This window comes from Mustela erminea, chromosome 8 (genome assembly GCF_009829155.1).
Source record: "Mustela erminea isolate mMusErm1 chromosome 8, mMusErm1.Pri, whole genome shotgun sequence".
Lineage (NCBI taxonomy): Eukaryota > Metazoa > Chordata > Mammalia > Carnivora > Mustelidae > Mustela > Mustela erminea.
The window spans coordinates 35,975,125-35,992,599 of NC_045621.1; the positions used below are offsets into that span (position 1 = coordinate 35,975,125).

At 39.1% G+C, this 17,475-nt stretch overlaps 1 protein-coding gene across 1 annotated transcript in view; it reads right to left on the minus strand.

Moving 5' to 3' along the window:
• Positions 1-7,038: 7,038 nt before the first annotated feature.
• LOC116597392 (thiamine transporter 2-like) overlaps positions 7,039-17,475 on the minus strand; it is a 44,101-nt gene continuing 33,664 nt past the window's right edge. The window contains exons 6-7 of the mRNA XM_032355054.1: positions 16,787-16,928; positions 7,039-7,749 (exon numbers count right to left, since the gene is read on the minus strand). Of these exons, the coding sequence (XP_032210945.1) occupies positions 7,516-7,749; positions 16,787-16,928 (376 nt within the window). The 3' untranslated portion in view covers positions 7,039-7,515. The remainder of the gene's footprint in view (positions 7,750-16,786; positions 16,929-17,475) is intronic.

Sequence of the window (17,475 nt, forward strand, 5' to 3'; positions counted from 1 at the left end):
AAAAGAAGGTCATTTAGTTTAAAAATAGTCCACATCTCACAGCTGTGAACATGGAACGTCACAAGAACTAATACGGCCCATTTAATGAGGTGTAAGGTTCATGAGAATGATAGATGTGAAAACCATTGGAAAGAAGTGGCTTGTTCAGTCTGGTTATTCATATGGACTCTGCCTCTCTGAAGTTTCTATTATTACGGGGGTTGGTTTCTGCTGGTGATATGGAGAAAAACCCGTTGAGGAGAGGCAGAAAAGGAGCAAGCAATAATTAAGTGCTTTCTTTGTTCTAAATCTCAAAGGTTTGGGCGCCTGGGTGGCTCAGTTGGTTAAGCATCTGCCTTCAGTTCAGGTCATGATCCCAGAGTCCTGGGATCAAGTCCCGCATCGGGCTCCCAGCTCCATGGGGGATCTACTTCTCCCTCTGACCTTCCCCCCTCATGCTCTCTCTCACTCTCTCAAATAAATAAAATCTTTAAAAAAAATTAAAAAATAATTTCAACGATTCATCTGTTTTTCTCTGGAAATGAAGACAACTCCAGAAGGTTAGTGTCTCTTTGCCTCTAAAATGACTTGAAGAAGAAAAACTAAAATTAGAAAATGTACTGGGTCAAATATCACACATAAGAACGTAAACAAGGAATAGCCCTGGATGAGTTTCTTGTGGAAACTGCATTGGCAGCTGTGAGGAAGTGCTGGGTCATGTGTTCTGGGTCACTCACTCCATCACCTTCCTCCTCAAGATGGTACATAAGGGGCTCCCCCAGCAGAAGGCGGCATCAGACCTTCCTCACCTCCTGAGTCTCCCTCCTCACCTCTCCTGAGTCCTTACTCTCCTGACACCATGGGTTGCTGTGGCTGTGGAAGTTGTGGCGGCTGCGGTGGCTGCAGCAGTGGCTGCGGTGGCTGTGGCGGCTGCGGTGGTGGCTGCGGTGGCTGCGGTGGCTGCGGTGGTGGCTGTGGTGGCAGCTGTACCACCTGCAGATGCTACCGGGTCAACTGCTGTCCCTGCTGCACCGGCTGCTGCGGGTGCTGCTGCACTGTCCCCGTGGTCTGCTGCTGCCGCCGCTCCTGTGGCTGTAGCTCCTGTGGCTGTGGCTCGTGTGGCTGCGGCTCATGTGGCTGTGGCTGTGGGAAGGGCTGTTGCCAGCAGAAGTGCTGTTGCCAGCAGAAGTGCTGTTGCAAGAAGCAATGCTGCTGCTAGGCAGCTGGTGCACAGGTGCCACCAGCACCCATTCACTTGGTAAGACTTCTGCCTTCCTGTTGCTCTTCTGCCACTTGATGGTCCTGAAAATACCCTTTTCCTGTCTTTGGTGCCTTAAGTCCTTCCATAAGAAGAGTCCCCGAACTCAGAGAAATCATCTAATGGAAGAAATACTGATGCAGTGGAGCACCAGAGTAATTATGCAAATTACTAATGAAATCATGATTACGAATACTTGGTTTGATGGAAATATCCAGTGCCTTGCAGGTTTGTCTTTGACCACTTTTTTCTGTCATCATGCATAGTCCTCCCCCACCCTACCTTTTCTCCCTCCTAGTCATTATATAATACTCTCTAAATTTCCCTAATAAAATAAACACTAGAAATCCATAAAAAGTGTTCTTTTTGTCTTTGTTGTGTTTGAGTGCATGGAATCCTGGTTTGTTCTGAAACTTGAGAATTTACCTTTGCACCAAATTTTTAAAACCCTTGCAGCTGTAGCAGGTTCAAAGCCCCAACCAGGTCTTTGGTGACCACCCTCTCCCCTCAGTGAAACTTCACTTTCCTGCCAGCCTCCTTCCTCCCTTACAGCTTGGTGTGCCAACTCCCCTAGGAGACACAGTCCTCGTGTACTGATATAAGGCCGTGGCCCTTCAGCAGGCATTAAACCTTACATGGGCATTCCCATCAGGACCCAAATTCAGAATTTAATAGTGGGCCTGAGACCATTTGGGCTTTCCATGGGGTCTCTTTTGTGGACATATTCAATCTTTTTCTTCTCCTCTTTCTGTTTTTTGGTGCATGCAGTTTTCTTCTTTCAACTGTTTCAGTAGGTAGTAAACATTTGATGGTAACAGACGTCTGAAACGTTTCTAAATTTTTAAAATGCATTCAGTTGCCATAAATTCTTCCAGTGCCTCTGTCTTCTCAGCTATCTTCAGCAAAAGTAATACATGAAAAGAACCCATGGGGAAAGGGGGTTTCCAATGCTTTTTTGAGGGGGGACATCTTTTCTTCCACTGCTTCAGTTTTGTCCACAAGAGGATAACCTCTTTTCTTTTTCCTTCCTTTCTCTTTCTTTTCCAGTTCCTTTCTTTTCTCTCCTCTCCCTTCCTTGTCCTTTTCTTTCCTTTAATTATTTTCTACAGCTTTTTTTTTTCAACTGTTGAGATTCTGTGATTTTATTAGCAGTAGAGACTGTAGGCCAAGGAGATTTTGGATCATGATGGTTCAGTATTTTCACACATTGATGCATTTGTCCAAAAAGGGAGGAAGCTCTGCTGGATAACATGTTCAAATGAAATAAATTAACCACACCCCTGGGCTCAAAAACAAGATCTGTATCTCTGTGGACCAAACACAGAACAGAAATGCAGAATGCAAGGCTGCAGCTATGTCCTTGCTGGGATCTGGGTCTGGAAGTGGCCTACAGACATGTGGAGAGTAGGAATATGATCACAGAGATCAGAGAGGGCATGATATAGCTAGGCTCACTTGAGATGTAGCGTGAGGGTGGGCCCCCTTCTGTCTTGAAAAAATCCTATGACTCTCTGCTGCCTAGGGTTCTGGCCTATAAAATGGTGTCCACCAGAGACATATGGATATAGTCCCAAGATCACAAATTGACTTAAATTATCCAGAGGCTTGAGAATAATCTATGATATCCCATTACACTATGGGATGAGGCTTGGATGTAGGGCAGGAGAATATAACAGCAAAACTTCTAGACAGGTCAAAGCCAAGGTAAGGGTTGAGGTAAGAAGAGAGAGTGAGAGAAATGAAAGTAGAAACAAAGCACTTCTCACTTAAGGGAAGTTGGCAAAGTTTCAAAAACTCTTTGTAGTAGGAAGCTCTAACATGGTTCCCAGTGATCCCTGCCTCCTGGTGTTCATACCCTTGTGAAATCAATCATCATCCCTGGAGTACGCCCTGGATCTAGGGACTAATGAAGAGAATACCACAAAAGTGACAGGATGCCACATTCTTGATTAGGTTACAAAATCTTTAAGCCGATCCTTGATTTCTTGGCTTGCACACTTTGATGAAGCAAGCTAGCATGTTGGAGAGGCCCACATGACCAGGAACTGAGCACAGTCTCCAGTCAACAGCTAGCAAGGAATTGAAGCCTTCTGTTCAGTGGCCACGAGGAACCGAATCCTGCCAACAATTACATGAACTTTGAAATGCATCATGCCCCAGTCAATGCCCTACCTCCTTAAGATGACCACAGTCCACTCAACACTTAGCCTATGGAAGACCTTGAAGTAGAAGACTCAGCTAAGGTGTACCCAGACTTCTGACCCAGAAACTATGAAATAATAAATGTGTGGTGTTTTAAGCCACAAGTGTTGGGGTAATTTGTTATAGAATACTAAATAAATAACACATTTGAAAACATCTAATGTTAGGAAAGGGCAACAAAATAAACTTGGAACATGAATTCATTTCAGATGAAACTGACTTTATAGAACTAACAATGTCTTTTAAACAATATTTTTTGGATCCTTAAAACAATAAACAAGAGAATGTCTTCCATTTAAAAATGAAGGATTTGTTGTGAAAATACAGGTAAAAACAAAATAAGAATGGGTTGCTATCAAAATCCTGGGAACAAAAAAAAAATATGAGTTGAAATAAAAACTCAAGCAACAAAATAAGACACTATCAAAGAGAGAATTTGTGAATTTCAAGATGGATATCAGGTGTTCGCTTAGCACACTACAGAAAGAAACAGAGTCCCAGAATAGAAACTGAAGTAGTCTGTCTTGACATGAAATCTAATCTGGGAACAAGGTTTTGAAGACTTTCCCAATAGGGCTTCTTCTTATGCACAAGGATATCTTTCTACTACCATCAAACTTATTCATGTTGAACTTATATTCCAGATACATTTGGATGGATTAAATTTCAGGCAACTTTTACTGTACTAAAAATATTGGGATCCAAATTATCATGAAGCAGTGGTAGCATTTTCCATTATGACTGCTACTGAATATTGAATTTCTTAAAATTAGTTAGAATGCTTTGGCTCATACAGGTCAAGTAAGAATTCAGTAAAAAGTTCATCTTTTTCTCTTCTATGGGTTACCAACTAGCCAACACCACAACTCTCTGTAAGTTAGACTATTCTGACCACTGCTTTGGCTCCATTGTCCTTTATGGTAACCACACCCATGTTGTCTTTAGCAACTAAGTGTCTCCACATAGCCCCTGTCTCCCTAGGATCCTTTGATCTCCATTGTATATAAGTATTCCAGTTCATTGATAACAGTTCCCACTTAATTGTTGATCTATAGAGCAAAGCAACCACAGAGTTCTTTTAGCATGCTGGGCTGTTCTCCTGAATGTATTCGCACAGTTATGGTAGAAGGTGTGTCTTCTGGATCCTCCCAAGTTGGGTGAACAAATCCACATGATAAATCCACTCTAACATCATAATTTCACTAAGAACCAAGGCAGTTCTGGCATTTCAGCTGATTTAGTGTGTTCCACCTGTGACTTCATGTTTCAGCTAACCAACAAAACTGGCAGCCCATATCAATAAATTCTGCTTGATCCAACTTTATGTTCCTTCTACCATGATCCCACATCCTTAAAATACATTCCCATACATATTACCTAGATTTCTGTTTATAAAAACTGGGAGAATCATGTAGCTCTTTTGAAGCATAATGCATCTCCACACATTTTGTACTATCCCTTTTGGGGCCTGCCAAAACTTGAGTCTATTTATGGGTTTAGAGACAAAGATGGGTGCTGGGGGGGTGAGTCTGAGGAGATTCAACAATGTCTTGCTACCTCAGTGGATGCCATTACAGGACTACCTCATTAGGCAGGGGTGGAAGGACAACTTCTAATGGCAAAGACTTGGCTAATCTAGGGCTTAGATATCCCCAGCTTTATTGAGATCTGACCATGTGTTCCCAATCCAGTTTTCAGGATTCCATCCATTCCCAGTGAATGTCCTCACTTTATCAGAAGACACCCTGCAAGGTCAGGAATTCAATTTGTACTGTAAAGCAGCCAATTGCAGAATGAGACTCTTGGTTTGATTATCAGAAATCTCCACTCTGTGGCTGCAGGAGATAATGGTTTTTTTCAGAAAATATATTAGAGCTCAGGTCATTAATGTAAGCACTCGAGCTGGGAATTTGAAGCCCTGAGCCTATCCTTTTTTCCTCCCTTATTTTCTCCAGTGTTGCCAGGAGTAACCACCCAATTCCATTTTTCTCTTTAGTTTAACTAAAATAGTCTAAACTGACATACATGACAATTTAGAACCTCACCTTCTATAGGTACTGCTGAATGTTGACCTCCCCACCCCCAAATTTATGTTAATCTGGAACCTATAACTGTGACTTAATTAGGGTTGACCTAAATCCAATATGGTTGGCCTCCTTATACTAAAAAGAGACTTTGGACATAGAGACAAGGACACATAGGGAAAACATCATGTGATAACAGAGGAACAGATTGGAGTGGTGTGTCTACAAGCCAAGGGATGTTAAGAATTGCCAGCAACTGCTCCAAGTTAGGAATAGTCAAGGAAGGATCCTTTCCTAGATATTTTCAGAGAGAAAGTATGGGCCCATCAACACCTTGATTTCAGACTTCTAGCCTCCAGAACTGTGAGAAAAGAAGTTTCTGTTGTTTAAAGTGACTCAATTTGTGGTCATTTGTTATAAGAACATTAGGAAACTAATATAGTATTTGATTAGGTGTATCTAATGATGACACTTAATGTGTCTAAAACCACATCATGCCATGACTACTAGTGCCTTCTTTATGACCAGAAACATAGTGGCTTTAAATCTAACTAGATCAGAAAACAAGTTCCAGAAAACCCAGAAGCTGTACAGAAAAGTCTTTCTTAAAAATCTGTCCTTTATGGGATGTCTAGGTGGCTCAGTTGGTTAAGCTGCTGCCTTCGGCTCTGGTCATGATCCCAAGGTCCTGGGATCGAGTCCCACATGGGGCTCCTTGCTCAGCAGGGAGCCTGCTTCTCTCACTGCCTCTGCCTGCCTCTCTGCTTGCTTGTGTGTACTCTCTCTCTCTATCTCTGGCAAATAAATAAAATCTTTAAAAAAAAAAAATCTGTCCTTTACAACCATTCCTGGTACCAAAATCTGTATCAATCAGAATTCAGCCTGAGAAACAACCAGCAGAGATATATATTGAAAATTTTATTTAAAGGAGTTGGCTTACTTGATTGGGTGAGCTGGGGAGGCCAAGTCCAAAATTCACAGGGCAGGTCATCAGGACAGGTTGGCTAGAATTCTCAGACATGTCCTCAGATGGAACTGCTTCCTCTGGGAAGGCTCAGTTCTGCTCTTAAGGCCTTTCAACTGATGGAGTCGGGTCCATCCAGGTTATCTAGAGTAATCTCCCTTACTTAAAGTCAACTGATTATGAACTTTGATCACATCTACAAAATATATCACAGCAACACTCCGATTAGTACTTGTTTGAATAGATAAATAAGGAACCTGAGAACCTAGTCAGGATGACACATAACACTGACTGTCACAAATTACAACAAACTTATCCATTATTTTGAAAAGAATTGAAATCATTACAATATTCAATCTTTTCATGTAAGGTCATTGTAAAATTTAATAAAAAATTGTTTCCTTGGGGCATCTGGGTGGCTTAGTGGGTTAAAGCCTCTGCCTTTGGCTCAGGTCATGATTCCAGAGTCCTGGGATTGAGCCCCGCCTCGGGCTCTCTGCTCAGCAGGGAGCCTGCTTCCCTTCCTCTCTCTCTGCCTGCCTTTCTGCCTACTTGTGATCTCTGTCAAATAAATAAATAAAATCTTAAAAAAAATTTTTTTCCTTATTTTTTTGGCCTAATTTTATAGGAATTAAACGATTTCCCCCATTCTAGCTTTTTTCATAGTATATAGTATGAGTATAATCATAATGGTTATTACATGTTGATCATTTACTATGCATCAGGCCTGCATGAGAAACTTTTTTTTATCTACTATTCAAACCAAAACAAATCACACTTTTATGAAGTTGGGCACAAAAACCAGTATATATCATTCACTCTGTGATATTTCATGTTTCTGTTCTTGGATGGTCCCATTTATCTGATTTCCATGTTTTTTTGGGGTGGACTCTAAAGTATTAAAACCGTATTTAGGGTCCTAGTTGCTCACCAAGGCCATAAAGATGGCTGGTTTCAACTTGGTTGACTATAGTTTTTGGTTGTATCCAGTTCACCAGCCCATAGCAGAGATTTTGATGTGGTGTTGATAAGGTTGATGATAATCCTGTCTTTTATGATATCTTAATCTAGGATAAAAAATTAAAATGTCAAGTAGTATAGTACCATATATTTTCAGAGCTGTCCACCGTTTGAGTCCATGGTAGGAGGGACCAGGCTAAAACTGTGTTACCAGACATTGAGTTCTCCAGTTCACTTGGATTCTGACCAGTAGCAGTAGACCTACATTCTTCCTTTCCGCATTTGGCTGAACAGATTATGTAAATGCATCTCATCAGGAAAATTCCAGCAATAATAGAAAAATAGCTCCCATAAATTAAAAACTATAAAAGAAAAATAAATTAATGAATGACATTAAAATGGGTATTCAACACTGAAGGTAAATAGTGGTGCTTTATTACTAGCTGGGAGATCTTAAATAGGTCATGGATTCTCTCTCTGCCTCCATTTTCTCAACTGTGAAATTAGAATAATAACAATATTTACACATTTGTTGTGAGGATTAAATGAGTTATTACATATAAGACATATAGAACAATACCCATGCAGTAGAATTCAATCAGTGTTAACTGTCTGTGCTTCTGAAACTCTCCATCTATATAGAGTATAGTCTTCCTTTTTGCTTGCCTTCTTTTTTCATATTCACATTTAGTGTATGAAATTGGGAGTTTATTTTTTTCTTAGAATATAACATGCTTGACAGTATTCTATCCAAAAAATAAAAATAGAAAGAAGACAGCATATCTATTCAAAATATTGAAATGATACTAATAGATGTACAGAAGTCTAGAACTTGTATATGTTTCTAATGAATCGATGGAATTTTAATCATTTTTAATGATTCTTAGATATACAGATCAAGAGGTCTTAATTATGTTTTATCTTTTAAAAAATTTGACTGTATTTGCTTTTAAAATTTTTGTTTGAATGGTATGAGTTTTCCTTCCTTCCCCCCTCCAAACTTCACATGTCTTTGTAATTTTAAATGTGTCTTCTGTAAATAGATTATAGTTGTAACCCTTTAAGAATCTAACCTGAAAATACATTTTAATTTTTTTTCCCCTGGGTTGTTCAGCTTTGAATTGCTTGATTTTTATTTTTGGAAAATTATAAACATTCACAAAAGTGGACAGTATCCAAATGCCCATGAATCCGTGACCTGTTTTTATCAATCACCAGCTCATAGTCACTCTTGTTTCTACAATTCCCCAATCACTTCCCCTTTCCCCTCGCAGATTAATTTGAATCCAGTATCATATAATGTAATAAATATTTCAGCTTGTATCTTTAAAAAGAGGGATGCACAAAAGCATCACCATGAATCGTTAATACACCTAAAATATTAGCAATTGTTTAATGTCTTCTAGTCAGTATTCAAGTTTCCCTGCTTGTCTCACAATATTTTTAGTTTCTGGGTATGAATCAGTATTCAAATAAGACCCACACATTGTGATTGATTACTGAATTTCTCAAGACACTATTGATCTTTTTTTAAAATTTTATTTGTTGAAAAACTAATTTCCCAGATGTTGGGTTTTTTTGGTGATAATTCTGGGTGTCATGTAATGAGTTCTTTTGCTTCCTCTATTTCCTGTAAATTGGCTGTCCAATCTATGAGTTAATTTGTTATTTGAGTGACAACTAGCATATTTGTGTTTTTTGCCACCATATTTTTCAGATTTTTCATGCTCCTTAATTTTCCCTTCCTTTCTTGAGCTCTTTCATGTGACTCTTTTTCCACATACTATTTAATTCCTCTCTTCTGTATAAAAATTGCATAATCTACTTCTAATTTTTTTTTCATGATTACACTTGAAATATTGACTCTTAAATAAACAAATCAGTAATGTATAAAGGTGATGGTGGTGAGAGTTGTCTGCCTTGGATATGGGCAGTAAGTAGGGAGAACTCCGTGCAGAGAATTTTAAAACTATAATAAAACGGACTAAAAGTCTGTTGCATCTCATTATCGTCATGCTGCAGCAATTTAAACAATGCTGGTGATGAAATCCGCCTCCCTACCAGATGGACTCCCAACCCGTTCTCTGCTTAGTGTGTCGCCCTAGCAGTTTCTAATCAATAATTCCTCCCCTCCTCCAGAAGAGCACAAAAATCCCGAGTTTTGAACATCCTCTACTGATAGACACTATTGTTGTCCAGTACTTTGGTCATCTTTTTAAAAAACTCCTCAAGATATAAAATATAAGTATTATTGTTTTATTTTTTACTTTTAAAGATTTTATTTATTTATTTTTTTATTTTAGAGAGGATGGGGAGGGGCAGAGGGAACGGGAGGGAGAGAGAATCTCAAGCAGACTCCAAGCTGGCTGCAGAGTGCGACAGGGGGCACCATCCCAGGACCCTGAGATCATGACTTAAGCTAAAATCAAGAGTTGGATGCTTAACTGACTGAGCCACACAGATGCCCCTAAGTATTAATGATTAGTGTTTGTTTAGATTTACTCATATGTTTAGTTCTTTTTTCACATTCCTTCTTTTGGGAATACCTTCCTTTTGGGATAATTTTCCTTCTTCCTCAAATGCATACTTTAGATTGTTTTTTTTGTTTGTTTTGTTTTGTTTTTCAAAGACTTTATCTATTTATTTGACAGAGAGAGATCACAGTAGACAGAGATGCAGGCAGAGAGAGAGAGTCTGAGAGAGAGGGAAGCAGGCTCTCCACTGAGCAAAGAACCCGATGTGGGACTCGATCCCAAGACCCTGAGATCATGACCTGAGCCGAAGGCAGCGGCCTAACCCACTGAGCCACCCAGGCGCCCTAGATTGTTTTTGTAAAGGTTTGTTGCTGATAACACACTGATTCTATTTCCGTTTGTCTGAAAATGTCCTTGTTTTACTCTTATTTTTATAACAGAGTTTCTCTTTGTCTATGATTCTGGGCTGGCCATTATTCTCTGTAACGCTTGAAGCCATTGCTTTGCTGGCTTCTACTGTAAGCTACTGACAGGTCCACTCTCGACCACCTATAGCTGATTTCTGTTTCTCTAATTTTAAGATTTCTTTTTCTTTGGTTTTCTGCATTTAACCATAGTGTGCTTAGATATGAATTTCTTTTTACTTACTCTTTTTGAGATTTTGGGGGCTTCTTTCTTAAATCTGAGAATACTTCTGGAAAATTCTCAGTGAATATTTCTTTTTTGGCATCTCTTTACTGCTTTTATTATCTCCTCAAAGAATTCCAGATAGTTATTTGTTCAACTTTCTCAGTTTCATCTCCACATGTGTTAATTTTTCCACTTCCCTCTTTCTTTGCTGCATTCTTGGTGATTTTTTCCCCATTCAGTAATTTTTCCTATTATGTGTCTAACTTGTTCTTAACATATTTAAGTTTCTAATCTCATGAGTTCTATTTTTCCCAAATATTCACAAGCATTCATGAAGTACCTCATTCTATTCTCATGTTATTATTTTCCTTTGTGTACAAGCCTGTCAAACATCTTTATATTCTAATGCTGGCAATTCTTCTGTCTCAAATCTTTGTCAGTCAGTCTGATTCTGCTTTTTATTATTTCACTTGGCTGGCTCATGCTACTTTATATCCAGGCACGATTTGGACTTTTTAAAAAATAATCTCATATTTGGTGGCATTTCATCTGTGGCATTTTTTTTTTTTAAATTTCTGTATTGAGGGACAGTCTTTCCAGAGAACATTTGTTTTGATACATACAGGTACCTGGGGGCCATTATCGACCAGGGCCATTTTAAACGAAATACTCAGCTTTAGGAAAAGAAAAAAAATATTTAGCCTGTAGAAACTGGGCCCTAGAATTATGTGAGTGCTGGCTTATGAAAGCAAATTTCCAGGGTAAATTCCTCTGATACCACCCAGATTCATCTTCTTTGTTGGTGTTTCCCCTGTAATTTCATGTTTTGTTTCTGCTTCACCACTCATGGAGGATATAGCTTTTGGGGTGGCCACTAAAACCAACATTCCAGGTCGCTGGGGAATCAGCAGATGCTCAAGCACATGAGAGATTCAGTGCTTCCTTATCTATCTGGTTTCCTGTTCCTGCTTTGACCTCTGCAGAGTGTTCTTACTTCTTACCAATTCAGCCATTTATTAAAAAAAAAAAATCTTAACTTTATATCCAGGAGTTTTAGGTGTTTTGTAGTGTAAAAGACTTTTTCTGGTATCCAGTTTATTGTTGCTTTAATGGAAATAAGCCTTTCTTATTTTAGTATTTCTTAAATTCTATAGCTCTTAATGGAAGTAAGTCTTTCTTAATTTAATATTTTAAAGAAAAAAAAAAACACTTGTTTACTTTAAACTTCAAACAACGTGGACACCACCCTTCTTCTCTTTCTTCAAACACAATCCTCAACCCCACTCCTCTCAAGGTGTTTGCCTTCAGACCATTTCCACTAGAACAGAAAAGTAAGAAAACAAGACAATGTCTGAAGATCAGGACTCGAACTCATTGAAAATCTGTATAGGCAGTTATTTTGTTTGATAATGAAAATCTGGGCTCACCTTCAGTTACTCTTTAAGATTCCAAAACGGAATCTTAAATCCAACAGACCACACATCTCACATGTTTTGAGTTAATGAATGCGGCCTGAAAACATTCATCTGAGCTTTCTGGACTGGCCAATAGTCCATGCTTTAAATACATCAAAAACATCTCAGAATTGATATGGGAGGCTTCCCAGAATCTAAAGGAATCCCCATTCCATGCACTCAAAATAATAGCGTCCCTGTTCTACTTTTTGTGAGATAATCTTTCTGTTTAGAGTGCCCCTTCCCTTATTAAGCCCTTTGCGGTTAAAACTAAAACTCCATTTTCATGATTCTAATTTTTATTTAATTTAAGGCAGCCAGAAGTACCAGTTATCCTAGCTAGATAATCTAATGGAGTATGTAATCAGGGGTCCATCTGGTCCCCAAGTGGCTAAGGGCAGTGGCTTCCTGCCAAGAGAGCTGGGGAGGATCATTTCTCATTTCTCCATGAGGACATGGCAGATAGAGCAGAGCAGCAGCTGTGGTGTCCATGTCATCGAAGGGTCACTTTGTACCAGTGGCCTTCCCCTTTTCTTTTTCTTGTGTGTTTCCCCAACTTGCTGGTGATGGGGTTCAGGACAAGTTACTCCCAAATATGACACTTTGGCATAGTGAATGTTTTTTAACTGAAGGAGTCTGAGGCATGGCAGGTTCAGGAAGGACTTTCCGACCTTCCTTTGGAGCAGGTCCTAAGAACCGAGTGTCTATACCCAGAGGAAAGGAACATCCTTATCTCTAAAGATAAAAGGACACAGAGAGGAATCTGAATGAACAGACATTGTGAAGTTCCCCCAATTTACTATTCTTAGTTTATATCCTTTTCGTCCTATCATATTTTTTTTTCATAGCTTTCCACCCTTTATCAAATCTAGCATAAAAACATTCAGGCTCAACTATTACTTGGGGTCTTCACTTCCTCACGAAGGTTCCTATGTTACACAAAACTTAAATCAAATACATTTGTATGCTTTTGCTAATTTGTTTTTGTTACAGAGATGCAGCTGAGAACCAAATTGGGTGAGAGGAAACAATATTTTTCCTCCCTGACAGGATCAAGAGTTGCTTTTCATGTTAAGCTTCAAGATCATCCAGGGAGGAGGCTGGTGAAAGTAATGAGATTCATGAATGGGAGTTGAATGAATGTCAACTCTCTCAATCAATAAAAAATTGATGATTGGGGCGCCTGGGTGGCTCAGTGGTTTAAAACCTCTGCCTTCGGCTCGGGTCATGGTCCCAGGGTCCTGGGATCGAGCCCCACATCAGGCTCTCTGCTCCGCAGGGAGCCTGCTTCCTCCTCTCTCTCTGCCTGCCTCTCTGCCTAGTTGTGATTTCTCTCTGCCAAATAAATAAAATATTTTTAAAAAATTGATGATTACCGTGTGTTCTCCATTGCAAAGGGCATCTCTGCACACTGAAGGATGGAACCGGGTGGGGAGTGTGAGGAATGGAGGGATATAGTAACAGGTAACCAACCTGTGAGTAATTGGGTGTTTTCATGTGAAACCTAACAAAGGGATTATTTTTTAAAGATTTTATTTGTTTACTTATTTGGGGCGGTGGAGAGCCAGCATACAGGGGGAGGAGCAGAGGGAGAGGGTGAAGGGTATAATTTCCAGAAGACTATCTGCTGAGTGTAGAGTCTGATGCCAGGCTCCATCTCAAGACCATGAGATCATGACCTGAGCTGAAACCAAGAGTCAGACACTGAACTGACTGAGCCACTCAGGTGCCCCTCAGAAGGATTATTTAAAAAAAAAAAATTAACCTTTTTGGATTTGTGTGATTATTCACCCACTCCCTCTGAAAGTCCCTCATATTTACACCTACAAATTTCATCTATTTTTTAAAAACAAAATTCCCCTTGAAAATTATTTTATATCATCAGTGTACCACAGTATGTTCTTATGGCTTCAGTAAAGCTATATTCTAAAGTTACCTCTTCTTACATAACTAGCTAAATTACTCCTTAGCTTTTTCTAGATGAGGTAAAAAGATTCTTTGAGTTGCTCTCATGGGCATTTTCCCCCTAGCCTTTCAGTAATATTCAAAGATATACAAGGAACATTTTTTTAAAGATCTCTATGGTCCTTTTAAATTGAGAATCTAAAAAAGCCTATGTTGGGATAACAGGCTGAAAAATAATGAGGAAATGGAGGAATTCGTTCAGGATGCCTCAATGCAGATTTCTTTCCACTGAATCTCTATGTCCTATGAAAATGCTGACTTAGGTTGTAGTTTCTATTTTTTAGATTCCAATCTTTTAAAATGGCACTTGAAATTATATTAAGAAGCTCATGGGATATCATTAAGTGCATAACCAATGATAAATGGACATTTATGATTGAGACTTGGGAGTTATTAATCAATATAACTATTCTTGGCTTTCTGAAGTTAATCCAATTTCATTAGATTTCTACCCAAAACCAATTTTAAGAGGGCTGCTTTTCAAACCCAGAAATCTGCGGTAAAACTTTTTTGTTTGGGGAATATTTGATAGAAATAGGGGTTGTCTTCCCTTATGCCTTTGGACTGTATATTTTGTGCTTACCCTGCTCTGGCACCTGGGGAAACTAGTACCTTATTTAGGAGTTGAGTTTTACTTTACCTAACTTACATGAAAGAATCTCAAAGAAAGTTGTTGTAGCATTGAGGTTAGTGGTAGAGATGATAAGACAAGATAGAAATACAAAGAAAGATTTTATTTTATTTCTAAAGATTTTTATTTATTTATTTGACAGAGAGAGATCACAAGTAGGTGGAGAGGCAGACAGAGAGAGAGAGAGAGAGAGAGAAGCAGGCTCCCTGCTGAGCAGAGAACCCGACGTGGGACTCGATCCCAGGACCCTGGGACCATGACCTGAGCCGAAGGCAGCGGCTTAACCCACTGAGCCACCCAGGCGCCCCCAAAAGAAAGATTTTAGAGGAGTGCTCTGAATCTAGATTTCCCTTGGTTGAGAAGATAAAAGGATTTGGAAATCTTGGCTTATCGGGGGAAACAAAAATGAAGCTTGACATTTTCTGCCAAACTTAATTTTCACCCCCGGCTTTGGATGTCCACGTGAACTCCCCCGAAAGGTCAAAATTTATTGACTTTCCCACAAAGTTGTCATTTAAATCAGGTTACCCAAAATAGTGCAAGGAGGAGGACGGACAGACTGACAGACAATTTTCTTCTTAAGTTCTGGGTGGCCTCCTTCTGTTCTAGGAATTCATTAATTTCAGATTAAGACTCAGCGGATTTGTGGAAAAATAAAGGAGATTTCTGGAGGATATTCCTGCAGAAGTCCTCAGAAAAGGTAAGTGTATCCTAACAGTGTTGACTCATGTGAGTAATTCTTGTTTCTTTGTATTAAGAAAGGAGAGAGACACATCTATGTATTGAGTACACTATAGCCTGGGAATGGTATATTTTATAGGCAAGCATCTAATCTGTGTATGAACTCAGATATTATATTTTCCATTCTACTGAAGAGAAAACAGACATTAAAAAAATAAATTACAGAAGGCACCCAGGTGGCTCTGTTGGTTAAGCGTCTGCCTTCAGCTCAGGTCATGATCCCAGGGTCCTGGAATTGAATCCCATATCAGGCTCCTTGCCCAGTGGGGAGTCTGCTTTTCCCTCTCCCTCTGTGCTCTCTCAGGTAATAAATAAAATCTTTAAAAAAATTGTATCTCTAGGGGAAGAAAGAGGAAGTGTGTGGCAGGTACAGATGAAATAAGATTGGCCATAAATTTGAGTGATGGATGCCAATATCATGACACTATTCTTTCTAGTTTTATAGTAGAATTAAAAGTTCTTAAGAAATCACTCATAAACATCAAGATTTATATCCATACTTTGTTGATTTTAAGCTTGTGCTCTCTTGATCACATCACATACCAAATGATTTCTAAAAAGCTGGAAAGCGGGATGATAAAATAGGAATTTAAATTTTATTTTAGAAAGTAGCAACTGATCTCTTTATGTCCTCAAAAAGACCCGAGTCTATAGTAATCTCAGTTTTAATATTTATTCAATGAAGGTATCTTTCCTTCTGTTAAACTAGTTTGAGATTAAAATAGATTTCTTAAATATTACTCATTCAATTGTGTTTCCTGAAATGATTTCTTTTCTCTTTTTGTTTTTATTCTAAACATTTGCATTAGGGATGTGTAGAGACATGTAAGATTTACCATTTTGTCCATGAGACTGAGTAGGCTTATGAAATCTGTGAACTAAGCATTCATAAGATTGAATTTTAACCAGGGCAAGAAAAACATTTAGCTGTGGGTAATGAGAACCTCCTAAACTGGAATGACTTTATGGGTCTATTTTAGGTAATGCTTTCATTCTTTCACATGCTCAATGAAAAGGTCACCTGTTTAATGAAAAAGTTTCCTAAGAAATAGAATGTATCTTAACTACATCGTATTTATACCTCTCGGTATAAAATTACTCCACTGAAGACACCATGCTAAATGAAAACAAGCCAGAAATAAAAGGCTATATCTCTATGATTCCATTTATATGACTTCCTAAAATGACAAAACGATAGGGATTGAAAACCCATCAATTGATTGGGGAGGTAGCATGGAGAGAGGCAGCTGACAGCAAGGGGGGGCAGGTATTGTCTGGCTGAAGGGGCAGTTCTTTATTTTCATGTGGTGGTGGTTACACAGCTGTGTGTTTGCCCAAATTAATAGAACTATAAATAAATTTTTTATATGTCAATTTATTTTATGAAAATTATATCTCAGCAGGTCCAATTACTATGTGTAATAATATAAACATATGTATGTGTGTGTGTATAGTTTTTAAAGTATACCTCTGTGTCAGTGAGGGCACAGAGGCATGCCCTTACCTGGATGCTGACTGGAAGCCCCAGTCCCTGGTTGTCAACCACAGCTACAGTCATGACAGTCTGGATCACCAGGGCAATGAAGGTGTTGATTCCGAACACCAGGGCATAGCGTTCCACACTGAGATTAACAGCAACCTGAAATCTAAAAGTGTACAAATGGAAAGAGTTTTGAAAGGACACATATGTGGGCTTTTATTTTGTTAAAAAAAATTTTTTTTATTCATTTGGGAGAGAGAGAAAGCAGAGAGAGCACACAAGTGACAGTGGGAAGAGGCAGAGCAAGAAGGAGAAGCAGACTCCTCACTGACTAGAGAGCCCTATTCAGGGCTTGATGTGGGGCTCCATCCCAGGATCATGACCTGAGCCGAAGGCAGATGCTTAACCCACTGAGCCACCCAGGTGCCCACATATGTAGGCTTTTGAATACAGAGCAGGGAGTTGTGTTGTTTCCAAGATTTGTCTCCCCTCAGGCAGCCCAGGCTTCTGTTGAAGTTCTTGCTGAGAAGTTCTTCTAGCAGAGAAAAAGGAAAGAAGGGTAAATGGAATAGTGAGGTGTTATATTTTTAACATTCCATGTGATGTGATATATTATAAGAATTTAAAGCTAATTAACCTTCTCTAAAATTAAGCCAAATATTCCAAATGTTCTGCAACTAAGGAACACTGAACATTATTGGACATGGATATGG